Source organism: Spermophilus citellus (genome assembly GCF_964194105.1).
Source record: "Spermophilus citellus genome assembly, chromosome: 8".
Classification (NCBI taxonomy): Eukaryota; Metazoa; Chordata; class Mammalia; order Rodentia; family Sciuridae; genus Spermophilus; species Spermophilus citellus.
In genome coordinates this window covers 420,765-442,014 of record NC_138189.1, presented here as the reverse complement: position 1 = coordinate 442,014, position 21,250 = coordinate 420,765, and the positions used below count along the sequence as shown (strand labels likewise).

Genomic DNA, 21,250 nt, shown 5'->3' with positions numbered 1-21,250 from the left:
GGAGCTGGCAACAGCCCGCTGGTTGCCGAGCCCTGGGAAGGCAGGATGTGAGGTGGGAGCTCCAGGGCACAGAACCCAAGGGGCTGCGTGCAGATTCCACTCTGCTGAGGAGTGAGCTGGGGGCTTGCTGACAGGTCACATTGCCCAGCGGATAGCAGAAGCCAAGAGACTAGGAGCTACTGGCCTGTTGCAGGCAGCCGGACACACAGTGCATCCCACTGTAAGGGGGAGAGCGGAGGATAGATACACCAAAGAGAAGCCCAGGAGTCTCTGAGCTGACGACAGACTCCCAGCCTCATGACACTGCAGGACCAGAACCCAGACAGGAAGACCCGCCTCAGCTCAGACTGCTGCAGACTGACATGTGGGTGCCGCGTCTGGGGGCTGTGGCAGGTCCACCAAAGAAAAGGAACAGAAGCATGAAGATGCGCTGTTAGGGCTGGGCATGGCTCCCTGCAGTGCCTGCCTCACACATGAGGCCCTGGCTTCTGACCGCAGCGCAGCTGACTGACCCAGGAGAAGGCTGAAGAACAGAAGGAAAATGAGCAGAGAGCTGATGGAGCGAGCGGGGACTGCTGCCGGCACAGTAGCACTCAGCTCCGGGCCAGCCGAGAATGGCTGGGAGGGCCACGGGGACTGACACCTGGGGCTGGCAGGAGCAGGGCCAGCTCCATGCAAGCAGTGTGCTTGTCCCTTACGGCCCTTGGGTCAGGAGCCCGAGCACCAGGGCAGGTCCCTCGCATTCCACGCAGGCTGCTTCCAGATAGTGAGCTGCATTCTCACCAGGAGGGCCGTGCTCCTACCCAGAGGGCTCCTGGGCCCTTGCACCATGGGCAGCATCTGCTTGCTCTGGCTGAAAGGCCCTGTCCTGCTTCCAGCCATCGGCTGGCAGCCGCAGTCCTCGTGTTGCTACACCCCAAGGAGAGCCTGTGCAGTGCAGGTGATGGACCCAGTCGCTGGCCTGGGGCTCCCGTGGAGGGGCAGCGTGGAGGCTCCCGCAGAAGCATTTCGTGGGAGAAGGTGGAGGAGCTGTGTCGGCACTGGACAGAGGACACAGGAGTTGGCATGGCAGGACCCAGCACTCACCTCTGGCCCCGGTGGCAGGCCGAGAATGTGTCACCAGCAGCAGAGACCTTCCCCAAGGGCACAGGGCATGTTCAGCAGTCATGCACGTTAGCTCGGCAAGTCAGAAAGGTTGAAGTCACATGAAGTGTGTTCTCAGGACACTGCGGGGCAGAACCTAGGGGTCGGGAGCAGGAGGGTGTCCAGCACAGTCTTCAGCACTGCTGGGTCAGACAACATCCAAGTAACCCGAGACTCGGGGGTCCTGAGGACGATTTAGAAATGTTTTGAACTGAATGACAATTACAGCTCTCAATCTGAGGAGCAGCTGAAGCTTCAAGGGAAATTGATAGCATTAAATGGAAAAGAACAAAGGTCTGGCGGTGACTTGTCCCCCCAGGTACATCGAGTACGTGTGTGACATGGTGGCAGAGGAGCCTATCACGCCGCACAGCAAGCCGATGCTGGTGAAGGCTGTCGTCATGACGCCCGTGCCCCTGTTCAGCAAGCAGAGAAGCGGCTGCAGACCCTTCTGCGAGGTCTACGTGGGGGACGAGCGCGTGGCCACCACATCCCAGGAGTATGACAGGATGCGGTAAGAGTGCAGTGGGGCTGCAGGTGCCAGGGAGGCAGCGTGGTTTGGAGCGCTGGGTCCTGGGGGGCCTTGGGGTCTCTGCTGTATTTGCTGGTGAGCCAGTTCTGTCCCCTCAGGGAGTTCAGGAGCGAGGACGGCAAGGCGGTCATCCCCCTGGGCACAACAGTGCAAGGGGACGTGCTCCTCGTCATTTACCATGCCAGGTCCACACTGGGGGGCCGGCTGCAGGCCAAGGTGAGTGCCACGGGGAGGGGAGCTGTGTGCTGGCCCCTGGCCGCCTGGCAGTCCCCAGTGCCCTCCATGCTGCACCAGGCAAGGGGAGCCAGGCTCCCAGGTTGGGTTTCCCTGGGTGCTGGGCTGCGTGCTTCACGCGGCATGGTCCTGGGGCCATCCGGGCCTGGCCACACGTACAGCCTCTTTCCCCGCGCCCATCACTGGCTGCGAGGACAGGTGGTCTGCCCCAAGGCCGGACTGCACCCTCAGCTGCTTTCACCTTCTTGCAGATGGCCTCCATGAAGATGTTCCAGATTCAGTTCCACACCGGCTTCGTGCCTCGGAACGCCACCACCGTGAAATTTGCAAAGTACGTTGGTGTCAGGCTGCGCCGCTACTCGGGAGGCGGGCTGGACCCAGAGCTGTTGGTTAAGCACCCACCCAGTGGTCTGCCCAGAGAAGACTGGCAGGTGTGGTGCTATGAGGGGTGTCCTGGCACCACAGCATGTCCTGCTCCTGAGCTCTGGGGCCCGGTGGCTTCTGCTTTGTGCCAGCTGCCTAGGGACTGGCTCTGTGCATTTCTGTTAAAACGTGACCATTTGCAGCTGGCTGTGTGGCCAGGTGAGTGGGCATTGGTCACCTGTGTTGAGCACCTGCTCTGTGCACAGTGCTCTGCAGGGTGCTGAGCCAAGGGACAGGTGGTGGAAGGTGCAGGCTGCTTTCAGGCAACACTCACAGGCCACCATGCTCTTGACACAGGGGGCCAGGTGGCAGGCGTCACTCTGCATTTAGATAGAAAGCACAGACTCCATGGGCACTTGGAGATGTGGTATGTGGGTCTGGCTGACGGGCTCGCACCACAGGCACTCTTGCTGGCAGGGGCCTGCCATGCTCCCTGCCCCTGGCTCTGGACAGCTCTGCGTCTTGCAGCAGTGCCTCGTGCTTCCTGCTCTCTGGAGTGCTGTAGTTCTTCAGCTACCATGGCCTGCTCGCAGAAGTCCTTCCATAGACCGAGAAACTCTTGACCAGGAGGGAAGCAGACCTGGGTGATTCAGATGCACGAGTTGGCAAACAGGACCTAAGAACCGCAGTCAGCACTGCTGTGGTCCGACATCTTCCCTGGCACCCCCAGAACTTGGCCCCCTCCTGAGGGGTTGAGGGGGTGGGTTGAAAGAGGCCGTAAGGGCAGGGCCTAGCCGTTGGAATGCTCTCGTGAGGGCAGAGCGGCTCTCTCCAGGCAAAGCTGGTGCTGCCTCGGGACTGCAGGTCCTCTACTACTTGGGGCCTTCCCAGTGCCCCCACCACCCTTAAGCTCCCCAGCTTCTGGGACGGTGAGGAAACAGAATAAACTTCATTCTTTGCAGTCATTCTGTTGCAGTGAGAGCAACAGAAAACAGACCAAGACTGTGTGAGAGGAGACAGGAACGGGGGTTTCACCAGGCCTGAATCGCGAAGGTGTGGATCCAGGACCGAAGGGCAGCAGAGGAGGAGGGGCTCGGGAGACCTTGTACAGCAGGACATAGCAGCTGGGGGAGGCCGTCTCCTGGTCACAGCACCAGAGAGGTGAAGACACAGGGACAGGAGACACTGAGCACTCCTGGTGGCTCTCAGGGTAGCAGTGGCTTGCAGGCAGCTGGCATTGGAGCCCTGGAGGCAGGCAGCTTGTGCTGGCTTCAGACTGGGGAGTCAAGGGACTCCTTAGTGAGCACCAAGAGTTGACAGGAGAAAAGGGCACAACAAGAAAGGGGCTGATGCAAGTTAGACCTGCGAGGTGAGGAGGCAGAGCCATGGCAGGTGGAGAGCACGGGCGGCCAGCTAGGGGCCTGGAGAACCGCCGTCCTCCCCAGGCAGGTGGCCCCCACAGGCTGGGCCCCTTGAAGAGCCCATACCAAGAAACCCATCCAAGCTGCAGTGGAGTGCCAGGAAGCCCCGCAGTTCGTGCCCACAGGAAGGGGGCTGAATAGCACCCTGGGAGTCGGTGGCAGGCAGCTATGAGGGCCAGTCAGTAGCAGGAGAGTGCCCTCCTGCACCTGAGCACCTAGTAACAACTTAAGAATAGCAGGGTGGGCAGACCCGTACAGACCACGTTGGTGCCCACTGAAGCTCAGAACGTTTTCACAAGTAGACGCCACTGGGGCTTACAGACAACAGTAGTGGGAGGTGTCTACAGTGCCCACGTCAGAGAGCTCATCCAGGGTACTTCATTAGGGTGGGTGGGGCTGGCAGGTGCTTCCCGATGAGGGCCCTGGAGGGGCAGTGATCCTGTGGAGAGCTGTTCACAGTCATTAGTGGGTGGGAATGCAAGTGAGAGCATGGGGGCCCTCTGGCCACCATGGCCAATCTGGGCCGGGCTGAGGCCACCAGAGGCGGGAGAGGTGGTTGGAGGGGCACCTGCTCCTGGGTACCAAGGGGAGTGACCACTGCACATGGGGGAGAGCCTGCAGCCCCATCACCCTGAGACCCCACCTCCCAGTCCTTGCAGCTGGAGTCCCATTTCCGGCACCTGGTTCTGTGACACACGCAGAACATGCCAGCCATGCAGGCACACGGCTCTGCCATGGCACCCTGGGTGCTGGTGTTGCTGCACCAGCAGGGAGGTGTCGGGCTGGTTGGTGTGTGGGCAGGTAGAGGGGAGAGTGGTGTTGCTGTCCAGCGCAGTCAGATGAGCCTGGGGGCTCTGTGCCTGCACCCATGGAGGTTCTGATGGCCCTGACCAAGTGAGGATTCAGGTGGGCTTCAGTGTGCCACGCTGCCATGATGAAACATTCAACATTTTTGTTTACCAGCCAGGTGTTGGGGTTCCCCCAGTGCCCCGTTGGAGATGACAAAGCCTGGCCTGACCCCCCAGGCCTGTGGGCAGTGACCTGTCATCCAGGGCCCCTGGCCCTGCTGCTCCCACCCTGCTCACAGACCCTCATTGTTCCCTCACCTCCCTGGGGTGAGCTGGGCGTCTCTAGGGCCAGTGGGGCCAGGGCGATTGGGCCAAGCCATGCTGGAGCTGCCCACCATCTGTCCTGGGAGCTGTGTGGCCTTCCCACCTTCTGATGGCAGGTTCTAGCCTGCCCTCACTGTGGCCGCCGGCTCTGTGCTAGCTGTGCTCCTTGGCTGGGCACGTCACCCATTCTGGAGGACTCAGGGTAGAAGGAAGCCTGTGCCACAGAGCCTGCCCACTCTGTCCTGCACTCTCCTGAGCACGAGGTGACTGTCCTGGGCAGGAGGATGCACCTGGCTGTGCATGGTGGCCATGCTTGCTTGCTGGTTTGAGTATAAGTAAAAGTAAATCAGCCCTCGTTCTGCCACCCAACCTCTGTTACCTGGCCTTCCTCGGCAGCCTTGGTGATGGCGGCCCAGGGGCAAGCAGCCCCATTGTTGCCTGGGTCTTCCAGGATTAGCTGTCACTTCTTTGTGTCTCTGTTTTAGTTTCTTGGGGGTTTTACATGTGAAACTTAAGAACGACTATGTGGAGACATTGGGTGGCAGATGGCACGCAGCTGAAGAGTGGCATGTATCCGTGTAGCCCTGGAGTCAAGGAGAGCTCCCTGGGCACTGTAGAGCCACCGGGTTAGGACAGTCCGTTGCCTGCAGGGCACTCTGCCACTGAGCAGCTATCCCTCTAGTATCTGGGGACTCGCAACGTCCACTTCTCCTCCCTGCCTGTCTCTCTGCCTCCGCCGGGCCCCATAGCAAATTGCATCTGTAATCCCTGGCAGTTGGGCCCCAGAGGTCTTGGTTTTCAGCCTTCTGAGAGTAGTTGGGGGTGTTTGCCAGGGTAGATGGCATGATTTTTAAGAAGTGCATTGACAAACCCAGAGCCCTTGATCTGAACCCTGTGAGTGTCTGCAGAACGTGTACGGTTGGGGGATGAGGGCAGTGCTACACGGGGTCCCTTGTGGGTGCGGGGAGCCACCATGGAGGGCCTGCCTGAGGGAGTGCACTTTCCCAGGTGCAGGGCTCACTGCGCTGTCTAGCTGTCCTGTATGCTTCAGTCAGTTTCAAGCACACAGACTCAGGAAACACTGGGCCTGGCCCACTCTGGCAGCAGCAAATTGGAAACCGTTGCCCGGTCTTGGGAGCCTGGGTGGTGATCCTGGGATGCACCAGCCCTTGCCTGCAGGAGTTATGTGTCCCACCATGGACTGGCCAAGCAGGACTTCCCAGGCCGTCCTCACTGGTGTACGTTGGCAACTAGGTACGACCTGGACGCATGTGACATCCAAGAGAAGTATCCAGACCTGTTCCAGGTGAGCCTGGACGTTGAGGTGGAGCCCAAGGACAGGCCGAGCCGGGTGGCCCCACCATGGGACAGCACCAGCATGAGGGGGCTGAACCCCAAGATCCTGTTCTCCAGCCGGGAGGAGCAGCAGGACATTCTGTCTAAGTTTGGTAAGACCCCATGGGCAGAACGTGGCACTCCAGCTCCCATTGTGCTCCCAGAGTCCAGGAGAGGCCTGCAGAGGCCACGCCTTACCCCAGCCTGCACTGTGCCCAGGCCGTGCACTGCATGGCTGCAGGGGTGGCAAAATGCCGACTTTGGGTGTTGGATGAGGGCTTGGCTGTGCACCAGGGAGGGATCCCAAGGCCTTGTCCTGGGTTCCCACACTGCACCACTTGCCTGGACCCTCCAGGGAGCCTGGTCTTGGCTAGGCTCCCCAGAGTGAGGTGGTACCACTCTGCACAGAGCCCTGTAGTCTGCTTTCAGGGTCGCATGGGGCCCACCAGGATGACTCTCCTCCAGGCTCAAGTTTGTACCCCCTAGCCAACACAGTTTGTGTGTGTCTGGACACGACCCTGTTAAATGTGACCTGGAGGCTGGGACCATGGTTCTCGGAAGCCCTTGCTCAGCGGGGTATCTCATCTTATTTCAGAGCAGTTCCCCAAAAGTAGTACAAAAGTGCCCGGCAGGTAGGACGTGCCGTGCGGCTCTTGGCAGGCTCCCCCCGGCCTTGGCCTTGGCGTGTGTGCTCTGCGCTTTCTCCTCCAGGACAGAGAACCCTCCCTGAGGGGTCTGCATGTGGTGCCGTGTGCATGTGTGCAGGCGTGTGTGGTGCGTGGTGTGCCGCAGCGTGAATGGGTCTGCTGGCGACTGCAGCTACCCCTGCTGCTGCTGCCCTGGCTGGCCCGCGGTCCTGGCTCTGCAGGCCTGACGCCGTGCTCTCCTGGCAGGGAAGCCGGAGCTCCCCAGGCAGCCGGGTTCCACGGCTCAGTACGAGGCCGAGGTGGGGTCTCCAGAGGCTGAGCCCTCAGAGTCGGACTCTCCGCAGAGCAGCAGCACTGACGCCAGCCACTTCCTCCACACACTGGACTGGCAGGGTAGGCGCGGCCTGGCCCTCCTCCCTCATGGGGTCCAGCAAGTGCCCAGGGCTCACTGGTCACCATGGCTTTTGTGGCAATAAGGCTCCATCGCCCACAGGGGTACACCATCCTGCGAGTGGTCACATGCGGGCTCAGGTGCACTGGCACGTCCCGAGGGGACTGACCAGGGGCAGAGCCACGGCTGCCTCTGGAGGGCTGCAGACACCACCAGCTGGCCTGTTGTGAATGGTTCACAAGCTGAGAACAGTTTCTCTATTTAAAAGAAGCGTAGTGTCCACAAAGCCTAAAATGTGGGTCTGCCTGATAGTGGCCCCTGCCCAGGGAAGCCCAGTGCATAGGAGGAGGCCTCAGCAGGACTCTGAGTCACAGGGGTTCCCGTCCTTAACACGGGTGCCTGTGCCCCTTATTGCCCAGAGCTCACACCGGGCTCCCAGGCCCAGCCCTTGATTTCTCACCCCCCAGTGACCCTTCCTGACATCCTAGGGAACATCACTGCCACCCAGTGACACTGTCGTCCCCAGAGGTATCCCCCACTAGACTAGCTCTCAGAGTCCACCCTGCAGGGGAGCCAGTGGCGCTGGAGAGGCAGCAGGAAGAGGACCTACTGAAGTTGGAGGCAAGGCCTGACCTCTAGCCATGTTGCTTCCCCTGGAGGTTGTGTGGTGCTGGGTGCCAGCCTCCACCTACTGCCAAACCTTGGGATGTGTTCCTATCTGTCCCATGCACCAGAGTGGGCATGGAGACCCTGGTGCTGACTGCGGGCTGTGTGGGCCACAGCTGGGGTTCTGTGAAGCCTCTTCTGGCTACAGCAGCCTGGGAGTCCACTGGCCCATGGTCTGTCTTCTTTTCACAGAGGAGAAAGAAGCAGAAACTGGTGTGGAAAATTCCTCTCCCAAGGAGAGTCCGTCTGCCCCAGTTGCAGATGGAGAGGGGAGCGAAGCCTCGGATGAAGAGCAGCAGACCTTCCCTGGCGAAGACACGCCTGGCCTCGCTGCAGGGACTGACCAGGGGGACTTGACACTGCAAGTGGGCTCCTCGGTGGCACCACAGGAGCCCCTGCCACAGGAGGAGGGTGTAGACCTCCTGGGGCTGCACTCGGAGGTGGACCCAGGGCCAGCGCCCCCCTCGCAGGCCCCCTCCAGCAATGCAGACCTGCTCAGCCGCCTTCTTGGAGCGCCCAATGGCACTCCAGAGGGGCCCCCGGATGACCTGCTCCTGGCCAGCCCAACCCCACCCCGGAGCACGCAGAGCACCCTGCCAGGAGGGCCTCCCAGCCCTGGTATGCACTTGCATGTCACGTGAATGAATGAGGCCCAGCCTCCTCCTGCGCGGAGTGGGAGCTTCCCTTTGTCTGGAGACCTGGGACAGAACTGCACTCGGGAGAAGCCACTCCTGGCTGCAGGGCGGCTGTCCCCACCAGCTCTGCCCTCATGGGAGTAGCTGTATCCCCAGGGTGGCTGTCCTGAGCTGGGGGCCATGGGGGCCATGCATCCAGGGAAAGCAGTTGGGTGGCCCAGTTTGCATGGCCAAGGCCACCTCCCCATGGAGTGGGAAGGTCTAAAAAAAGAGCCATGGTGGTCCCCAGAAAAAGCCTGTCTCCTCAGCAGACCCATTCGACCCGCTCCGGCCACCAGCAGACTCCAGCACGCAACCCTGCACCGCGCCTGACTTGCTTGGCGAGCTCCTCGGCCCCGACTCCACAGCAGCAGCCGCCTCACCTGTCTTCCCTGCCACCCATAGCGCCCCGCCCCCGTCCTGCAATGCAACCTTCCTGCGCTTGGGTGAGCCAGCTTGCCCTTGGGAGCTGAGGGCTGAGAGGACATTGGGACCTCCAGATCTGGGATGCTGGGAAGGGGCCCTACTTTTTGGTGCCTTTCCCACAGTCCAGGGCTGCTTGGGGTTCTGGCAGGACCTACGGGGTCAGGATGAGTTGGTTCCTTCTGATTCTGCCTGAGCTTTCCCCTAAGACCTGGGGCAGGCTCTGGGCCTTGTCTTGCTGCTGCGCAGGACACCTTTGGCCCCACGACCACTGCTGTGCGCCAGAGCAACCACTCTGCCTGGTGCTTTCATGGAGTGAGGGTGCAGGAGGTAGGATAGGGATTCAGGGACCAGGAGGGCCGGGAACAGGCAGCTGGAGTATTGGAAGCCAGGGTGTCTGTGTGGAGGTCAGGCGCTGGTGGTAGCAGGAGAGGCCAGCAGAGCTGAGGCAGAAGAACGCCCTTCTCCCTGAGCAGGAGTAACGTGGCCACCTCCTGCTGTGGGCAGCTTGGGGGCCTGCCACCTGGGGCTCTGGTAGATGTGGGGCTGGGCGGGATAGAGGACTGGCTGTGGACCCATCAGGGGGACTGCATATGGCCGTGGACCCCATCCTCCAGGTGGTGGCCACTGCGGGCCAAGTGGGCTTTGGAGAGGTGGAAGGTGGGTTTGGGGCTCTGCAGCTGGCTGCAGAGGCAGCAGGGGCTCCAGAGCACCTCTTTGACAGGTAATGTGCAGCTGCCTGCTGGCTTGGGTCCCCTTGGCTGTCTCCTGCTCCTCTCACTCTGCTGGTCAGTTTTAGCCATCAGTGGACATGTGATGCATCCTCCCCACCCAGTGGGAAGAGGGTGGCCATCCTAGCTCTTGTGCCCCAGGGTGTGCTGCCACATGGAGTGCTAGGCCAGGCTTGCCTCCCACTCGCTGCCCAGGAGACGAGGCAGACACACCAGCCACGCTGTCCTGTCTCTATAGGGAGTCTGCCCGCAGAGCCCAGCAAGGTGACAGCCTCCTCCAGCCACCCCGATCTGCTGGGGGGATGGGACGCCTGGGCCGAGGCTGCTGTGCCCACGCCAGCCCCCATGTCACCTGCAGAAGGTAAGGCCACCTGGCCTGGGCTCCAAGGCACCCCAGCCTCGGGGACAGGAAGGGTCCGCTGTGCCTACAGGCTGCGCTCTGCCTGCTCAGCCCCAGGCTACCCCTGCTGGGCGCCTGCCCTGCACGCTAGTCCTGCCTTTTCTGGGATGCATGTGCTTTGGAACACAGTCCACACCTGTGTGCTCTTGTCTGCCCACTTGGTTCTGGTTCTGCAGCTTTACATTTCCTGCATCCCATGTTGTGTCTCCTCTGTACCCTGGAGGACTGGTTGAGACCACCTGTTGTGTGTATCTCATCCAATGTCACTTGCCCTGTAGGGCTAGGGATTACCTGGGGTGGTCAGGCTGGTGAGTGTCTGTCCTCAGGCAGCACAGGTCCACCTTGCTGACACACTCTGGGCCAGCACCTTCAGTTCACAGGGTCACCGGTGTGTTCACTCTGGACGCTCATTTATTATCCTCATTGCCCAGACGCAATTCCTGTCCTTGGTTTATCACCAGAGTTGCATGACCTTTAAGGTGTCTCACCATGTAATAGGCCATCCACAGTGCTGCGTAGTCTGTCTCTTAAGGATGATGTCAAGTCTTATTTTGTGTTTTTGACTGTTCGTATTTCCCTGAGGTTTATTTCCTGTCCCTTGTTTCTTTCCTCATAGGGAATTAATCTTTTGTTGATTCAGAGCTCTTTATTTAAGAATAGCTGCCATTTGGAATGCATACTATTTCATCAAGGGGGTGTATATAATTGTTTAGCTCAGGATTTTGTACTTAAGGTGTTCTCAAGTTTATGGTATGAGGATATTCTATATTATATGCAGTATTACATACAGTGTAAGGAATATTTCACATATAGCTAGATTCTAGCAAGTGGTACTGATACAAAATCAGAACACTGTGGACATTCCTTCCTGGTCCTTGGGAGTGAACGCTGAGGTGTTCTCCCTCGTGTAACTTGGCAGAGGCTAGCTTTAAACTTGTTATTTTCTGGAAGGAACAGCATGAGCAGTGGAGGCAGCTGTGTGAACATGTGTGTTTGCGTCTTGGCTATGCCCTGTGCACCCTCCTCCCAGTGTCTGAGGCTTAGGCGCAGCCTGAGCCTAGAATGGGCCTGCAATATGGGGAGGGAGGAGCAGGACCGGGCAGGTGTGTGCTTCAGCTGGCCACTGCCTAAGGCCGCTGCTCTCTCCAGGCCCCCTTTTCTCTCCAGGAGGTCAGCCGACCCCACCTGGCCCGCAGCCCAGCCAGACCAAACCTCAGAGCCTGGACCCCTTCGCTGACCTAGGCGACCTCAGCTCTGGCCTCCAAGGTAATGTGTGTTGCAGGCTGTGTGTGCCTGAAGGAGGTTCAGGCCCATCTGCCCATGTGTGTGCTCTGAACCCAGGACCCTGGGACTCCATCGCCTCCCAGCCCATGTGGGGTCAGCTGATGCCTGGCCCTCAGCTGCAGTGCTGTGCACCTCCCACCTGTGGCCTCACGCCTGCCTCAGGCCCAGCCCATGCCCCATGCCTCACATCCCCAGCCTGATGCCCATATTGGGCTCAGCTTCTGGGACAGGTCTCCCTCGGGTCCCTGCAACTGCTACCTAGGGCTGGTCTCCTTAGCTTCTGAGAGAGGGAGGGGGACATTTCCCTCTTGTCTCTCGTCTGAGGGGCCCGTGGCGTTCCAGATGGGAACCTCCTGGGGTGCTGGTGACTGATAACACAACCTGCTCTGCGTCTCCACCACTGGCACTGCAGGTCCTGTCCCCTCCCCAGCTCTCTTCTCTTCCTATGTGCAGTGCTGGTCTCCTGGGCTTCCCTGCCGTGTCCCACCTGTCTCGCTGCTCGTCTGCTCTGGGGAGGGTGCGTGTTATCACCTAGTTCCACGAACTCACCCCGAGTTCCTGGTGTCCACGTCAGGTCATGCTGGCCTGAGGTCCCCAGGGGCCACTGCCTGTGTCTTTGCTTCCTGTGTGGCCTGGGTGCCCTGTGTGAGTGCAGGTGGGACTATGGGGTGGTACCCTGGACAGCACCAGCTCCTGATGCTGCCGGGCTTCATGCCCGGGGAGGACAGCACTTCTAGGGCAGCACCTGCTCTGGATAGAGCTGACTGTCAGCTTGCTGAGGGTGGCCCCTGGGACCTCTCCTCACTTGCCCTCAGAAAGCAGCAGCCCTGAGGGGTTGGAGCTGAGACACCTGCAAGGAGCCTGGATATCCCTGGTCATGGCTGGGCTGGGTCTGCCCACTCCTTCCCCTGGCAGGGGCTGCGGAGCACAGAGCCTCTCATGTAGCCATGGCCTCTGGCAGGACAGGGATGGCAGTCACAGAGTGCCATGGAAAGCGGGTGGGGTATGGCTGTAGCAGGATGGCAGGAACCCCAGGAGCAAAGCAGCAAGGGGACCCCGAGGCCGTGCCTCAGGGCAGAGCAGTAGAGCCACCACCTTGAGGAGGGCCGAGCCCCAGCAGGCACACAGAGGGCACTGTCAAGAGTCCCCCAGGAGCTGTGGTCTGACCTGCCAAGACCCTGAGGATGAGCACAGTGCCGGTGGTCTAGAGTTCTGGGCACGCAGCCCTGGAGGCTCCCGTCCTCAAAGCCATGACACCAGTGTGAGGAGGTGTGGGAAGTGGGCTCCGGTGAGCACAGAAGGCGCCATGGTCTCTGGGACAAGCTGGGTCACTCCCCGCTGGCTCTGCACAGCCCCCTGATGCCAGGTCAGACGGGCCAGCGCCCACCAGAGCACAGACCCTCGGCAGGCAAGACCTGAGCTGGCGGCATTCGCACACTTGGGGAGTGGCCACCTGCAGCACACAGGACACGAGGGATGCAGCTGGCTCAGCGCTCAGCCTCAGGGAACGGCCAGCCAGGGCCTCGTCGCAGCTCTCCATGCTGGCCCAGGAGGACTGCCAGTGCCTGTCGTCCTTGGTGGGCAAAGGGGACTGGGACTCACACTCAGGAGAAACAGTGGACATTGGGCCTCCAGGAAGGGCCATGGTCACGTGTACAGGAGACACCCAGGAGTCTGGATCCACTTGTTCACAGAGGCACAGGGTGAAGAGAGCACAGAGACCTCGTGTTGTCAACCAGCAGAGACACAAGCAGCAGCACCTTCATGGCTACTTAGCGCCATGGAGGCGTAAACCCAAGAAGCTTACACAGAACCTGGAGCCAAAACCACAGGAGCAGCGTAGAAGCCAGAGGCCAGGGCGGCAGGTGGGATCCACACAGGCCCAGCCCACGTCCAGCAGCCTTCAGGAGCAGCAGGGCTTCTCCCAGAACCCAGAAGGGACTTTGTAGATGCACATGCTGTCGCCGCATTCACTTGGAAGGCAGATGAACCAGCACGTGGGACACGGCAATGGGAGTGAGCAGGAGACCTGGCTCTCAGAGGTGAACCCACACGGTTAGCAGCCCCGCAGATGGGCTGGAGCCCAGGCCTCCGGACACGCACAGGCTGCCTCGGGCCTTCCACCAGTTGACTGAAGAGCACAGACAGGCGCACAGTGTGGAAGCGTGCAGCCTGGAGGGCAAGGAGGAGCTTGGTCTCTGTGGTGGTGCTCATGGACAGCCCTCGTCTGCGGGGGATCAACGAGTGACAGGTTGAGGGAGACGTTTAGAACAGTGAAAGCAAAGCAGGTTCACTCTGGTAGGTAGCGGGCGCAGCAGCCGGCGTGGCCGAGACACCAGCACCACCCTCCTGAAGGACACCCACCTCAGACGTCCAGGAGGGAGGGTGCAGCCACTGAGCTCCAGGACCACAGAAGCACCCCTGGCAACAGCCAGCCTGGCCTCTGTGGGAGAACACACCATGATTCCCCCACTGTCCACACCCAGACCTATTTCTAGAACATCCTTCAGGGGCAGCTGTGGCGGAGCCACATGTGTCCTGACGTCCCGTGGCCTCTGGCCTGGGGACGTCCAGTGCAGGTGCCAGGGCATCTCCCTGCCACAGGAGCTTCATGGCTTCCCTGGTGCCGGTGAGCTCATTGGAGCCCCAGCTCTGCAAGGCAGGGGCGCTGGTTGATGAGAACATGCTGCCTGTCCCCGCCCTGGGGAGGCCCTGGGGAGCTGGTGGGAGGCCCTGGTAATCGGCGGCCTGGCCTGGGGGCTGCTGCCTGCTGTAGCCTGGCGAGCACCTGCTCTCTCCCCAGGGCCTCCTGCTGGCTTCCCTCCCAGTGGCTTTACTCCGAAGTCGGCCCCTTCTCCCAAAGGCAGCTCCTGGCAGATGAACCGGCCACCAACCCAGGGCACCTCGTGGCCTCCACAGGCCAAGCCACCCCCCAAAGCCTGTACGCAGTCGAGACCCCCCTACGCCACTAACTTCAGTGTGATTGGAGGCCGAGAGGAGAGGGGCGTCCGCGCTCCCAGCTTTGGTAAGTCCTGTGCCCATGTGGATGTGGGTTAGGTGTCTTCCCAGGGTGACTGAGGTGGAACCTGTTCCCCTCCAGCTGCTGGCCGTGGTGCCCCAGCAAGGGAGGAGCTGTCCCATCGTGACCGCTGACTTTTCACACACCCTGGTGGCCTTTCTTCCCAGCACAAGCTTCTGGGATGCTTTTGACAGAGGGCTTCTGGGTCCATAGTTTCTTTTCTGCCGAGGCAGCAGGACCAAGGTCCCCCCTGGGAAGCAAGTAGAAGTGGGCGAGGGACAGAATGGACCAGTGTCTTCAAAAGCCCCCTCTTCCTTCCAGCCCAGAAGCCCAAAGTCTCAGAGAATGACTTTGAAGATCTGCTGTCCAATCAGGGCTTCTCCTCCAAGTCCGACAGGAAGGGGCCAAAAACCATGGCGGAGATGAGGAAACAGGACCTGGTTCGAGATGCGGACCCACTCAAGTTGAAGGTAGGTGCCCGTGGGTCCAGGCAGTGCCCTGCCAGGACCAGCGGGCCTGGCCCTGGAGGTCAGCTGGCCATGACTGTTGACACCTGGGTCTTGGTGCTGCTCTAGGAAGTTGGGTGGTCAGTAAGGGACACTGGCGCCACTTGGGGCTCCTCAAACCCTGGACATGCTAGGGTCTGGGTCTGTAGGGCCTTTGTCTGACTCACCGTGGGGAGGGCAGGTTCGGTTGGGCCTTTGACCCTGACCTGGGGTGCTCTTCTTAGGCTGACAGGGATGCAGCGAGGTCCAGTTACCAGGGTGTCCCACTGTGGGTCCAGGATACATTCTTCTATGTAGGTCTGGGTGGTGGTAAGCTCTGCAGGACCCAAGTGTGGCTGTGGTCTTGGGGATCATCTGACAGGCCACAAGAGACCTCCTTGGTTCCCCGTGGGCCCCGAGACCTGGGCCTGGGATGGGCTGGGAGAGGCTCTGCAGGGGGACTAGAGTTCGTGTCCTCATGAATGTCCTGCTGAGATGGGTCACTCAGCTCTGGCCATGCTGCCTCTGAGCCCAGGTCAGTGCAGCCTGAGCACCCCACCCAGCAGTCTCCAGGTGTGTCCTGCACGCCTCCCTGCCCCAGGACGGGTGAGTGGGAAGGGCCGGCCACACCTGCAGGATCCGGTGGGCTTCCCAGGAGCTGCCCGCCTCGAAGGCAGCCCCCCAGCCTGTCCCCAGTGCAGCAGGCCTCCAGAGGCTGAGGCTGCTCTCTTCTGCAGCTCCTGGACTGGATTGAAGGCAAAGAGAGGAACATCCGTGCGCTGCTATCCACGCTGCACACAGTGCTGTGGGACGGGGAGAGCCGCTGGACCCCTGTGAGCATGGCCGACCTGGTGACCCCAGCGCAGGTGAAGAAGCAGTACCGCCGTGCAGTGCTGGTCGTGCACCCCGACAAGGTGAGTGTGAGGAGTGCATCCTGTGGGGGGTGCTGGCGGGACAGCAGGCAGTGGGCAGTGGCTTTCACCTGCACCCCCACAGGCCACAGGGCAGCCGTATGAGCAGCATGCCAAGATGATCTTCATGGAGCTCAATGACGCCTGGTCCGAGTTTGAGAACCAGGGCTCCCGGCCCCTCTTCTGAGGCCCCCGTGGGGCAGCTGCAGGAGCGCCAAGGAGTCCCAGGGCATGGGCCTGACCAGGAGGTGCGAGGCGGCCCAGGCGGTCGTCCGGTCGTCCCACTGTGCGCCTCCCCAGCCCCAGCAGAGGCTGCTCCTGGCACAGGAGAGAAGCATTCCAAAGCCGTTCTGTGTTCTGTTCTCCTTTTCTGTCCCAGAGGAACAGTGTTGCCTGTGCCCTCCCACGTGTCGCGGTTTGTGGTTTATTTGGTGTCTGCCCGTTGCCTGAGCAACGGCATGGGCGCTGCTCTGCTGCCCGGGTCTGCAGTGTGCACCCCTCTTTGTAACCTGTCTGATGATCGTCTGTACATATTAAACTTATTTTCTGATGACTGTCACAATCTCCAGTGTCATTGGATGATTGGATCCTGCTTCTGACCTGGAGTCAGGGCACAGGCCAACATGGCCGGCAAGGGACACTGTGCTGGCATCTGAGATGGAGGAGAGGGAGGGAGGCTGACTGGGGCGTTGTCTCCTGCCCAGGCTGGCCCTGCTCCCTGAGAACTGAAGGTCTGCACGCTGGCTCGTGGTCAGAGCTTCTCTGAGGATGTCAGGACCCTTCCCACCCACAGTGGGCTGCAGGTGGGCTCAGGCCACTGCCAGAACACTTGCTGGCAGGTCTGAGCCCTCTGTGGGCCTCCAGGATAGCCTCCAGCTGCCTGGACCTGGCTGCCACCTGCAGCAGGGGCTCAGGGGCTGAACTCCAGGCCCCCCAGTCACTGTGGGGCCATGACAAAGCCATGGAGCAGCTGCACACTGCAGCTTCTGGGGCTGGGTGTCCCAGGTCATAGAGAGCTGTGAGTGCTATCCCAGGACAACCAGGCCCCGTCAGAAGTGGCCACAAAGTGCCATGAGACCACACTCAGGCGAGGCCCTGGCTGGTAGCAAGACCAGCGGTCCCCAGGTGTGGTCAGCAGGAGGAGGCAGCAGAGCCTGGTGGAGCTCCCACAGTGCTCCGGTGGTTTGGTCTGTTTGCAGTTTGCTGAGAAACTGCAGGGAAAGCCAGCCAGGTCGCTCGGACAGTCACTGCTTGTGGCTCAGGGCAGCCCTCTGCCTCCAGGGCAGAGTCTCAGCCTGCTGGTGGGCCAGGCGGGGCCTGGCTTCTGTCCTCAAGGAAGGCAAGGTCCAGTTGCTTAGGCTGCTGTGTCACGTGTGAGTGGGTGGCCCTGGGGACCTTGTCCCTTGTGGGCCATGCCTGTCATTATAGGGCTTGCTGCTCACGGGGGGTCTGTAGGCAGCTGTGTCTGGGGCCCCAGGGTCACCTCATGTCTGGCCCCATGCAGTGGGCCCACCCTGGGCCTGCCCTGGTGCTGTCCCAGCCCTGAAGCCAGGTCAGTGCTGCAAGCTCACATCGTCCCTGTGCAGCCTCTGCAAAAACATCACAGAGCCAGTGAGACCAAGCCAACGAGATACCTGGGGAAAGCCAGACACTGACCAGAGCCTGCTCCTCCTGGGGCCCGTTCACGTGGGGAGTGGGCCTAGGGACATGTCTGGGAGGGTTTGGGGCCTCAGGTCCCTGCAGTGCCAGGGCCCCACCTGTCCCTGGGGCCTGTTGGCAGCAGTGCTCTCTGGGTAACCTGAGCAGGCAGCCTGTGGTCTGGCAGCTGGTGGAGAAGGGAGGCCACCAGGGTGCATAGTGGAGCCTGGTCATCCTCCTGGACTGCAGGGCCTAGGACTCCCCTTGGTGACAGCAGGACGTGGGAGGGGCGCTGGTCCCCACAGGGAGCCTTGGCCTGGAGCTGCCCCATCCCCTTAGCCCGTCGTGGTGTGGTGGCCACCGCAGCTGCGCACCACAGCCCATGCTGAGGGCCTGACTCTGTCAGTGGCTGATGGACGGATGGCTGCTCTTCTTGGTGCTCAGCTCAGGGCGTTCTTCATGCCAGCTTAGGACCCGCAGGCTCGGGAGGCCCCACGGAGCCCAGGTGCCCTCCTGGAGGTGGGCACTGGGGACAGGAACCCCTGGGCAGTACCATCCTGGGCCTGGAGTGAAGGGCTGAGACCTGAAGGACCTTGGGACTGGAAAAGCCCCCGGTGCTGGGAAGAGGGTGGGCTGGGGCCAAGGGTTCCTGGAGCCGTGGAAGGGGCAGGGTGCAGGCAGGGACCTCGCTGACCCCCACTTCCCGAGGATGGGATGGACCTCAGCCCCAGCCACTCCTGGGGCCTCTTGTTCTGCCCCCCTTCTCTCACCCAGATCCAAGTGCTGCCCCTGAATTCTGCGGGGTCAATGTGCCCCACAGGACCAGCTCATCCCACCCACCCAGAAGCCACAGGCAGTGTCCAGGTTCTGCTAAAGTTGCAGAGGGAGGTGGGGAGAGGACCAGGGAGGGTCCCAGCTACAGGAGAGGGACATGCCAGCCAAGCCCACTCAAGCCCAGGAGGCATTTGTGAGCTGTGCCTGGGACACCCACCATCGAGAGGTCCTCAGCAGACTGTGCCAGCCTCTGGGTCCTTGGCAGGAGCTGGCTGCAGACACAGTTGCTCGGGACCTGTGCTCATTAACTCCCCGGGACCTGGGGCCCTGCACTTCCTCCAGTGAGCACAGCCTGGGGTGTGTGGGCCACACTGGAGACCTAAGAAGGGTGCCTGGGTTGCACCCCCTGTGAAAGCCAGCACCGTCCTCAGAGCAGGTAGCCAGCATCACTGGCCAGCTGGCAGCTTGTCACACCTACTCAGGACAGTCAGGACCAAGAGGCCACAGCGGGTGATCAACTTGGGGTGACGTGGACTGTGCACACTGCACTTTGGGAAAGCGTGACTGTTACTTAAAAGGAAACCCAGATTCACTGCACAAAGGCACAGTCCCCTGCTTGGACCTTAGGGACAGCTCTGGCTGCACAGACCTCTCCTTGGGCACCAGAGGGGCCATGGGCCAGCAGGGGCATCCAGGGGGCGACCACGGCCAGGCCGCCGTGTGCGTGACTGGCCTTGATCTCAGAGCTCAAGCCCACGGAGAAGGCCACATGGAAAGCAGTGTCCTGTGAGCTCCCCCTGGAGTCCTGGCTGGTGGGAGCTGCTCTGCAGAAGCCCCCCACACCCACTGGGTGGGGTGGTCGTGCAGGCAAATCCACGCGCTGGGCTCCTGCAGCTCTGCCCCAAGTTGCATGTGTCCCGCTTTCCTGGGGAGGGTCCAGACCTTGGGTGATAAGCCCCCGTGGGTGAAGGGAACTGCTTCCAGGGGAGCCCAGTAGGGGCTCTTCCCTGGGTAGGGCAGCTCTCTGACCTCAGGGCCTCCAGAGGAAGGAGCTGCAGAGAGGGGTGGGGGCAGGGTCCTGGGCAGGGTGCAGGGAGCAGGACCCTGAGGGGCAGCGTGTCCAGCCTGATGGGCGTGCTGGCCGGGTGGTGGAATGGGTTGGGCCCACCACCCCACCATCACAGGTCCCAGGCTGGAGCGCCCACCCCTCTCTTCCCATCCTGGCTGCAGCCCTGCGAGGCAGCTGAGGGCTGGGGCTGGGGTTTCAGCCAGTCTGGTGCAGGGGTGGCCATGGGTGGGTCTCAGCCCTCAGGAGTCTCCAGTTGGTTGGTTGCCATCTTCACTGAGCACATACCCCCACCCAGGGAGCACAGAAGCACCTCCAACACCTCCCTGAGACTGGCAGAGGGACTGATCTGGGCAGAGGCTGCTCTGGCCCTGGAGGCCTGCCACCAGGCGAGGGGCTGCAGAGGCACCACTGCCCAGTCCTTCCCAGGAGACTCAGAAACTGCTTGTCCTCGCTTCAAAGTCAGAAGGCAGTGCCCAACCCCCGGGGGCCTCTGGTGGCCCAGCTCCTGTGGGCAGCTGGCATTCCAAAGTGATCCTACACCCTGGATAGGAGGGGCACAGCCCAGTCCATCGGAGCAGGAGGTCCTCACAGGCCCCACTCCTGGAGCCACCCACCCAGCCTCGTCGCCAGGGAGGGAGTGGACCAGGAACAGCCTGGCGCCTGTTGGAGGACCACCCTTGCTGCAGGGGAGCAGGAGGTGTCCACTGCCTGGGCCCTGGGCTGAGTGTGTGCCTCCTGCACTCCTCACTCCTGAGCCTGGAGCCCTGTTGCCAGCATGCACAGGGACAGCCGTGGAGGGGGACTACATTGGCTGAGCAGGGCCTGGCGTTTCATGGGATCATTAGGCTGCTTCAGATGGGCTTGGACCCCCCGTCCATGCTCACCTGTTCTTACCACCTGGGATCATCCCCAAGGGACTCACACAGGCCAGGACACAAATGTATACAGCGGCCGTTTGGGGGCCATTAGGAGGCAGGCGGCACCGAGCAGAGGTCCCTGAGAGGAGGGAGAGGTGAGAGCACCACACACCAGCTCACTGCAGGGGCTGGGCACGTGGCAGCCCTTGCTGAACTGAGGACTCAGCCAGCGGGAGGAAGATCCAGTAGGAGAAGCCCAGGTCCTTCCCTGGGCCCTGGACACGGAAAACGTCTCCTCAAACTTATTTTTAAAGAATTGCTGCAGTGAAGCAGCAGCCATACGAAATGTAGGTGCCAGGCTTCCCGGACAGAACTGGCTGGAAGGTTGGCAGGTCTGGGCGAGACCGGGACCTGTGACCGTCGCAGGCCACCGAGGGAGAGGGGCAAGGGGGAGATAGACCACAGAAGTAGACAGCCTCGGGCTGACCTCTCTGAAAACACCAAGGAGCCACGTGTGCAGTGGGCGTGGCCAGCTTGGTGCTGCCCGTCAGCATGAGGCAGAGGGAGGAGCAGCGCCAGACGGTGCTCCTGACCCAGCCAGAGCCATGGACCTGAAGATAGAGCCATAACCACCACTGGCCACCTCAGCCTTCCTCCTCCAGCAATTGCAGATCAGTGGACAGATGGGGCAGGACACGAGAGGCATGACATGTGGCCAGACAATCACCCAAGACTGAGGTCACATTCCTCTTTAGTGAACAATGAGATACTCAAAGGGCGGAGCAGACAAAAGCCCGGGTCCTCCAGGAAAGCAGCAAGTGACCTGAGGGTATGGTCTGACCACACCGAATTAGCTCTCCACTCTCACCCCAGATACTTGGTGATCCAATAACAAACTTCTAAAATAATCCCTTCAAAGAAGTCACCAGGGAAACTGGAAACATGGTGAACTGAATGAAAACAAGCACGAATGTGTCAAACCTTGTGGGAGAGTGCTGATGCTTGGAGGGAGCTTACCATGTTGGTCACTGTGCCAGGGAAGAAGGAAGAAAACCAGGAGCAGACCAAACCCAAGTCAGTTGAAGGAGCATGAAACAGGCGTGACGGCCCACACTGTCATCTCAGCCAGGCTCAGCAACCC

At 61.1% G+C, this 21,250-nt stretch overlaps 1 protein-coding gene across 7 annotated transcripts in view; it reads left to right on the top strand.

Moving 5' to 3' along the window:
• Positions 1–16,327, top strand: part of GAK (cyclin G associated kinase) — a 46,891-nt gene extending 30,564 nt beyond the window's left edge. For 4 of the 7 annotated variants that reach the window (XM_081304048.1, XM_081304051.1, XM_081304053.1 and 1 more), the window contains 9 exons: positions 1,463–1,657; positions 1,774–1,891; positions 2,161–2,240; positions 6,060–6,253; positions 7,034–7,180; positions 8,037–8,462; positions 8,788–8,964; positions 9,911–10,033; positions 11,222–14,154. In XM_081304048.1, the coding sequence (XP_081160174.1) occupies positions 1,463–1,657; positions 1,774–1,891; positions 2,161–2,240; positions 6,060–6,253; positions 7,034–7,180; positions 8,037–8,462; positions 8,788–8,964; positions 9,911–10,033; positions 11,222–11,556 (1,795 nt within the window). In that variant the 3' untranslated portion in view covers positions 11,557–14,154. The other 3 variants (XM_081304054.1, XM_081304049.1, XM_081304050.1) reach the window with 3 other exon arrangements.
• Positions 16,328–21,250: the final 4,923 nt, after the last annotated feature.